Source organism: Eupeodes corollae, chromosome 1 (genome assembly GCF_945859685.1).
Source record: "Eupeodes corollae chromosome 1, idEupCoro1.1, whole genome shotgun sequence".
NCBI lineage: Eukaryota > Metazoa > Arthropoda > Insecta > Diptera > Syrphidae > Eupeodes > Eupeodes corollae.
This window is the reverse complement of record NC_079147.1, coordinates 209,005,578-209,014,649: the sequence shown is the minus strand read 5'-3', so window position 1 is coordinate 209,014,649 and position 9,072 is coordinate 209,005,578. Positions and strand designations below refer to the sequence as shown.

The window sequence follows — 9,072 nt, the reverse complement described above, 5'->3', positions numbered from 1 at the left end:
CTGTGCGCAGCTTTGTCAGGTAGGACTTTGACACCCTATTCAAATTCGAATTACGCGGCCGATGTTTGCTTACTCTCCCATAGGATCAAAGGTCTCCATCAAATGACAACAAGAGTAAAGAGGGAAGCAGAAGTTGTGGGGCTGAAAATTAATCCCGGCAAAACAAAAATGATCAGCCTCGGAGTCCGACAATCCTCTTAAGTAAATTTTACTCGCAACCGGTCAAAAAAAGTAGAGCTTTCAATACCTTGGAAGAATCGTCTCCATTGAAGGCGGAACCGAGCAAGACGTCATCTGCCAAATCGACAAAGCAAAAGCGGCGTTCAGTATGTTGCCGAAAATTTGGAAGCATAACTCTACCACTTTAAGGACAAATGTCTAATCTGTACTTCTTTATGGGTGCAGCACTTGGAAGGTTACTTTAGCCATTACAAGAAATCTGCAAACCTTCGTGAATAGATGACTTCGTAACATCCTAAGGATTTTCTGGCCAAACCGTATATCAAATGGCGTCCTTTATAGAAGGACAGGCCAAGAACCTATAGACTCTATAATAGGAAGGCGTAAGTGGCAATGGATTGAACATACGCTTTGAAAAGGTAATGACTGCATTGCAGATCAAGCAATGCAGTAGAATCCGCTCTCACAAGAAGGAAGAAGAGCTGAGCGACCGAGGAGCACAAGGCGCAGGATAGCCGAGGTGGAATTAGAGTCACCAGGCAAAAGCTGAAGGGAACATCTCCGAAAACCGTACACAATGGCGCGTAGGCGCCCCATTCTCCATACGGGGTTGCCACCGAATTTAAAAGGTCTGAGGAGCTAAGGAAGTAGGTATACCTAAAAAGGGAGATACCAAAGAGTGCAGCAATTATAGGAGTATAACGTTGTTGAATAAATCCTATAACACATTTTCATCTATCCTACAAGACTGGATAGCCCCATACGTGAAAATAAAAATTTCAAGTAGTCTAATCATTCATTTACCTTGGGTCAATAGTAGGGCCCGATAAAATGTCTTGCGGAAAAAAGATAACCCCATTTGTGAGGCATTTCGACAAAAAGTATAACGACAAGTTATATGAAATTTATCATACCAAGAATGATAAGGGTTAATAGCATACAGTGGGCACTTAGCACCCATCAGCGAAAAAAGCCCGCCTGTAATGGTCTTTGGGGTACGACTCAGGCAGAAGACTTCGGTAATACAAGAAGTAAGTAAGCAAGTAAGTGAAAAAAATTTTGTTAGTTTTGATTATCTTTAAAAAAAATAGGGGTCAATAAAATTGTTAACTTTTTCTCTTAAATTGTTATAATTCAAAACACAAACTCAATTTTTTAAAAGCCTTTTCTGTTATTTTTTTACTGTCGTTGAACATTTTTGTAAAACACTTATTTCAAGCCCGTAACTTTCTATGAGAAGTTAAAAAATGTAAGGTTTTGAGGTGTTTAAGTGCCATAAATTGTTTAGCTTTAACTATTACGAGTTATTACGAGTTAACTTCAAAAACAATACATTTTATTTTTTTTTAGTACCACCTTGTAATAATTCTTTCTGATTTAAATTTAATGTATACGTTTTAGGTTAGTGACCCATAAACTTTTTGTTATAATTATAAACTAATGAAAATCCTAACAAATTTTAATCTTAGTGTATTTTTTTTCAACTACCAATAACTTCCCTTTTGGCATTTAGAACCCTTAATTATGAGTAATTGCCTTAAAATCCTCTAAGTAAGAAAGTACTTAGACATATATATTTATAATCTACAATCTCCTAATCCCAATATCCCCTCATAGACCATTAATACTAATTCCATTTTATCTTCACATATTACCTACTTATTTCCTCTCTATAACTATACCTAAATATCTATATAATTTGCTACTTAGGCAAGAATTTTTCCACATCATTTATTTCCACTTAGAATTCAATGGACCAACAGTAAATGCCTTTCAGATAGATATGAAGCAACACGGCCCTTCCTATACATCCTTCGCTCGACATAAAAATGGGGAAACAAGAAAATATGGATATGTGTTTATAGGATTGTGTGCAAAAGAAAATTCTCAAGAATTTTCAACACTCCTTTTGTGGAGTTCGAGTTCACAGAAAATCTAAATTAAATTCAAAATTAATAATAATTGAATTTTATGCCATCATCATCATCATCATCGTCGTCAGGACTCATGAGACTAGAAGAAAGGACACTGCATTTCTCTATGCATTCTCTGTTTCATATTCATTATACCACTCGACAGGACACAGAGACGATAATCAAATTTTCCCAAACACAAAAATCCATCACATTCACACTACAGAGGTCCTCTTCTTCTTTTCCACACTTAAAGTAAAAGACTCCTGGATGGAACGAGTCCTGAGAAGAAAGTGGCGGAAAAAGTCAAAGAAGAGAGAAATAAAAATAAAAAACAAACAATAACTGTTCGTTTCTTGAACGTTTATCCTGCAATCATTGCAATGTTTTGTGTGGTTGGCCATGAGAAGCAAAGTGCATATGACAAAGAAAAAAGGACCCAACAACCGAACTGACTACGTGATGGCATTTTCCATTCAATAGTTCGGTTGGTTTGTTAGGTGTTGGGTGGGGTTGTTGTTGCACGAGGCACAAGCACGACACAGAGCCCAGACGACACATTCTCTTTTATATCCGTTATCCTGTCCGTAGTATAAAGCTATGTAGGGTAGGTGCTCGATTCAATGAAAATGAAAAGTGGAAAATTGTTATCGACTTCATTGAAGATAGAGGTGTGCTTCGATTCGATCTGTTCATGTTATCACACTATAGCCACACAAAGTCACACACATAGGCACACATAAAAACCTGATGACATGTTTGGACTTTGGAAAATCCTTCTTTGGATGTGACGATGATTCTGTGTGTGGTTGGTTGCATAGTCTCTGAGTGGTCTTCCACACACAATATCCTGACTCTGGTCGGATTTGTGAAGCGTTATACCAAATTGATAGTCATTGGAGGAGTTCAAGGCATTCTTCAGGGAGCCTGTATCCTTTTCGTGTGTTCGTGGTTTGATATAGCTTCTCTTAGAATGAATGACGAAAATGAGAAATATTGTGAAAGAGTAGCTTTGCGGTAACAAAAGGAAAGATTTTCATCTTATTGAAGGTAATGGAGAGCTTTTTTCTTGAAGGATCTCTTGCTTTTGATACAAAAACAGAGGCACAAGGATGAGTCAAAAAAATAATGAAGTGGGTAAGCAGGAAATCAAAAATTGTTACAGTTAAATACTGAAATAACTGAAGGTTTTTCTTCTTTAAGCTCAAATGCACAAGATTCAGTGTTAAAATGCATTCAGTTTGATAAAATACTGGGATTTATCTAAGCTAATTTTATATAATGCCTTAACTAATTTTACCTAAAGGTATGAGCTTATTTTAACTAGAGTCTAGGCTAAATTACATTGGTCCTAATCTATTTACCTAGGCTTAAGCTAATTTTAGAGCTAACGTAATTGTGCTGTCAGTTTTTGTTATTAACCTTGGTGCTAAGCTTAATTTAACTTGCTACACAAGCTTATGAATAAGGTAAATCACCTTAAGAAATATGTTAAATTAACATTGTCCTAGATAAATTTAGCTATGCAGGAAAAATGTTTAGCCTCCTTTAATATCTTCCCAAAGTTCTTATAAACTTGTTGGTTTCCTCAAACCTGATATTCTACATCGTTCCATAGATTTTCAATGGGATTTAGGCCAAGGCAATACATTGATTTGGTGATCACTAATCCACTGCGTTACTAGCCGTGAAGAGTGCTTAGGATTGCTGCCATGCATAAGTGTAAACGATATTGGCAAATATTCGTCAGAATAGGGCTTCCGTGGTACCAGTGGCGTGCCGGTTATTGCGTTGGACTCTCATGCCAGAGGTCAAGGGTGCAAGCAAACCCTGACTGTGCTGGGTTAATTGTACTATAACAAATTTTTTAAGTTCTGAACAATATTACTGTTATTTTACAATTTACACATAATTTTAACAATTTGTTCTGACCACTTGGCCATATACACTTTAGTTATGCCGATGTAATCTTCTAGAATTAAACATAAACATGACGTGTAACTTACTTACTTACTTACTTACTTAAGTAAGTCTACAGTCCGGGGCGGACCTGGGCCTCAACCACCATGGTCCCTAGCTAGCTGTCTCTAAGTTGTTTGAGGTCTTCACTCATCTGAGTGCGCCATCTGAGTCGTGGTCTTCCTCTACTGCGGGATGTTCATTCGCTCTACCTAGCCATCTAAGGCGTTGGACTTTAATTCTGCTAACTAGGTCAGTGTCACTATACAGCCTGTACAGTTCGTCGTTATATCTTATAAACAATTCTCCATCCATGCGTACGGAGCCAAAAATCATCTGAAGAATTTTTCTCTCGAAACATCCTAAGACGTTCTCATCTCTCTTTGATAGGGTCCAAGCCTCAGCGCCATAAATGAGATGCTCGAGAAAGGACTTTGCTTCTCAATTGCTTTCTAACTCCAAAGAAGCATTGATCTGCAAGAGTCATTTTTCGTTTGATTTCAACACTGGTGTCGTTGTCTGTGTTTATAGCGGTGCCTTAGTAGACGTTTTGTCCACGTCGTAGTTGTTCAATGTGCTTTTTTGATGACAGCATATACTTGGTCTTGCCCTCATTGACCACTAAACCCATCTTCTTCGCTCCGTCGCATTGCTCAAAAATGCTCCACTGACATCACGCTTTGATCTTCCAATTATGTCAATATCATGTTCCACTGATCGTCTTTACAGGCTTCGGTTCGTGCTACCCCTGGGAGTTTTTTTTTTTAATTTTTACGAATCTCATTAATGTTGTGACATCCCTCTATCTCTTTGATCGTGCGCTTCTCGTGCTCCATTCTTTTCCATGTAAGAAGCCGGTGTTCCTCTCTCCTCTTCTGGTCGTAGAGCTTTCGAGCAGCTCTGGTTCTTCTGTGCAGCGTTGTTTTGTATGCCTCTTGTATGTATGCACTTCAGAGGCGGAATCTCTAATGGCTGCAAGGCAATGTTGCCACTGGTTTTCATTGCAGCATAGGACTCCTTAAGAGGTTATTAGAGACTCGCTCGGAAAAGGAATGGCAGTCTCTGGCGATTGTAGCCGTCTAACGACGAAACTTCTCACAGTTCTTCCTTGTTTTGGCTTGGACCGGGATATCCGTAGCCGTACTTTGACTACAACGAATTAGTGGTCCGAGTCAATGTTGGCCCTCACAGTCTTTTAGTTTGACTTTGCCCGGTCTATCCCATCGCACTTCTTGGATGGCGGTAATATCTGCCTTGCAGCAGTTTAGGGCTTTCGCTAATTTTTCGGCTGCACGTGTTCTATTGAGGGACCTAACATTCAGCGTACAGATCCAAAGTTCGTTGTTCTTATTTCATTTGCTTGGGTTCTCAACAGTAAATCCGTCCGTATCCGAAGCTTGTTGGTGCTTCGCAACTAATGTTTTTTGTGGTCAGCTAGTCTAGTCACCCCGATGGTACATCCCATAACAAGGAGGGCCATATCCTTAGTATAAACTTCAAGGATAGTGAGCCGGATTAACAGCTCCTTATAGACTTGGCCTCCGAATAAGTCGTAGAAGCCCTATAAGATGTTTACTAAGTAGTTCAACCTTACTGGAACTGTAGATGCCAACGTTGATTTTATCTCGAGAATTCGTGATAAGGAAAGGACCTTTAGTGGAAACACCTTTCCCCCCTCTCTCGGTTGCTGCCCTCAACAACTTTCCACTGGGGTTAGAACCCAATCGCCAGTTGAGGTACTAGGCACCCTATGTTCACCTCACGGAGGTGACAGTAGGAGTTGATAGACAGAGGTGGGTTTTGATAAAAACCTGTGGACGCTTGTGTCCTCTTGAATGCACATGTCTACCATTTGAACATGACTTGTAAGGAGTTGTAAATTTCTAAAGACCACAGGTTGAAACAGCTTAGGTTGTGATAGTGTACAAAGCTTGTAAGAAATTCCTTTGTCAACTAGTAAAAGGATTTTTCACTAAATCAAAGCATTATATGCTGATTCTGCAAATCGCTTCTTCTTGGAAGCCTTGCCACAAGCCCACGACTCGAGAGTATGTAGTCGTGCATTCAAATTTTGCACTGGCTGACCTAACACATACATAGGTTATTTAGAGAAATTAATTCCTCCAACAATTTTTGAGTGGACTTCGGTACTCAGAAGCAATGTTCTGTTGAAATGACAGTTTTATTATTTTGGTGGTTTTTCAGTGGTCTCTAAGAAAGTATTTTGATAACCTTATTCCGAAGTTTTGATGTTTTTTTTTTCGGAAAAATGCAGGTCACAAAACTCATCATAGGATAAACTTTACCAAACCATGACGTGATCGTTCTGCACTCTAACGACCATTTGCGAAGCTTCTTTGGATTGAGTGGATACATTTTGCCAATCTGCTTATTAAATTTTTCTTCAACTGAGTTTTCCCTTCTGTAAGTAAATGTATTACGTAAACAGCAGAATTTCACACTCTCTTTGATAAGTAACTCTAAAATTGATTTCAAACATTTTTAATGAAGTAAGAAACATAGGCGATTAGGGTTGGTAATGGCTAAATTACTTCGGACCTTTCCTTAACAACTACTGTACTTCTGACATTTCCCTAACAACTGCTGTACTTTGTATCCACATTATTTCTTGCAAATAGTGATAGTTCTATGTGAGAAGTGGAAGCTCTGGAAATTGCTTTAACACTCAGTTCGAACCACCTTGAGTATTAAAGCATATGAGAGGAAAAAATCGTTGACATTGTAAAGTTTTCAGTCTGAGTATTAACTAACATTTGCGTAAGTTAACCAACTCCCAAGGTATTTAATTAAATATATTAAACTTTTAAACAATTTGCATAATAAATAAGTATAGCAGTTGATACTTTATTCGTTTTTTCATAGAAACCAAAATAGAAATCTTTGTGAGCACATGATGAAGTTGAAGTGTTAAGTTAATTGATATCTAAAGTGCAAGATGTTACTTCTTTTTTTGGAAATTCTTGTAAGTGTTTCAAGTATTTCTGTAAAAGCAACTTATTTTTCTTCGGAAGCTATTAAATTAGCTATAACAAGTTCTTTCAATGGAAGAATAAACCTGCTCTATACAAATATTCGAACAAATTTCAACGAGAACAATTTCATCTTCACCGATATGTTGGATAATATTTTGGAAGAAAAATGGGCTTTTCAACTACAAATCGATGTGAACAACGAAGGATATCAGGCAGTTGGCGATTATAATCTTTGGTTCATAGATTCTTTTGAATCATTTACGTAAGTATAGTTTTTTTTTTAATTACAAAACAGAGTTCATAATGAATTTCTTTTAAGATTTCTTGAACCGATGATACGTGACCATGGAGGTGATGCTCCAGTTTATTATTTGGTCTTCTTGAAAACACCAAAAACTGATTTAAATTTGGTTGAAAAGCTTCTAGCTGATATGGCTCTCTTAAATGTTGTTAACGTAAATATCGTAATAGAAGACAATGCATCCAATGAAGTTATATTCTATACATACTTTCCTTTTCGAGCAACACAATGCCATTCCACAGAACCTCTTGAACTTCTGCGATTCCACAATTTTTCGAAGATAACACCTCAAGGCTTCTATCCAACAAAAGCTGATAATCTGCAGAGATGTACACTTAAAATTGTTACACGCAACCCCACCTTCTTTAGAGGTGTCAAACAGTATTATGGTCTACCGGAAGTTGGAGGCTTAGAGATTGCATTAATTGACGAATTTTCAAGAAGAATGAATTTCACGATTCAACTAATAGAACGATTCATTTACGAAAAAGTTCTATTTTTAGAAAATGGCACTAGTTTTGGAGGATACAAATTAGTAAGTACTTGGGTTTCCCATATTGGCTATAGCCTAATAAACTTTTTGTACTATAGATTCAAGAAAATGAAGCTGACATCATGATTGGCTTCCACAAACATGGACCATTACAAGATCATTATGTAACTCCAAGTCAAACGTATTTCTTTAACTGGGTAGCCATAGCTCTATGGCGACCTCCGTACACGTTCCGGAAATTTTCATGGCTTTTTATTCCATTTCAAGTTAAAACATGGGGTTGGTGTTTGGCCGTGTTGATTTCAGCAACGATTGGTGTATTTATTGTTAAAAAAATGCCGTTTTTAGTGAGATTCCTGCACCTCAATCTGTATCGATCCAAGCTGACAAATGTTGCATCCATGGCACTTGGCTTATCAATTGAATACTTGCCCACAACAAATTTTGTAAGACAATGTTTCGTTATCTGGAGCATTGGAACTTTGACCATTCGAGCAACTTATGAGGGCAAACTCTTTGATTCGTATAGAAGCCTGACAGGTGCTGGGACCCCTTTGACAGTTCGACAGCTTTTAGCACAAAATTACACCATTTACTCTCAGTTTACCTACGCTTTTGTGCTCAACGAACTTGGAGGCATTGGAAGCTTTAGCTATCAAAGGTTACCAACGACAAAAGTTCTTAGCAACCGAACTCAAAACAATGCTGTCATAAGTTCTTTCGTCTATATGTATGAGGTTTATGATCCGGAAGAATTGGAAAACATGATCATCGAACCTTTATTTTATGAACATGTTTGTTTGTTTATGAAGAAACATTCGGTTTTGGCATCGAAAGTCAATGATATCATATTTCGTATGGAAGAAGCTGGCCTTTTTAATAGTTGGAGAGAACACTATGAGTTTTTGAAGACAATACATTTTTCTTTGCATAAGGATAATGTTCGTGAACCTGGACCAATAGCTTTAAATCAGTTCATATACACTTTACTCATGTTTGCTATTCCAATTGGTGTTGCTATTGTGGTTTTTATAATTGAGTTGAATTGGAAGGAAATTCAACACAAATTAGCTGAAATAAAACTCAGATGTTAGCACAAAGCAAGAAAAAGATTCTATTTTAATTAAGTTTAATTAAGACAAGTATAGAGAAAGGGCTAAACGAAAAAAGGACCATTTTGAGTTCTAATTTCTTGAGTTTATTATTCCGTATACCAGTAGACATGTTTGATTT

The 9,072-nt window shown here is 37.4% G+C and overlaps 1 protein-coding gene across 1 annotated transcript; it reads left to right on the top strand.

Moving 5' to 3' along the window:
• The first annotated feature begins 1,099 nt into the window (after nt 1-1,099).
• On the top strand, nt 1,100-8,933 carry LOC129948410 (uncharacterized). Its single transcript, XM_056059416.1, has 4 exons — nt 1,100-1,211; nt 7,064-7,307; nt 7,365-7,881; nt 7,938-8,933. The coding sequence occupies exons 1-4, from the start codon at nt 1,100-1,102 to the stop codon at nt 8,931-8,933; spliced, it is 1,869 nt and encodes a 622-aa protein (XP_055915391.1).
• The last annotated feature ends 139 nt before the right edge of the window (nt 8,934-9,072 follow it).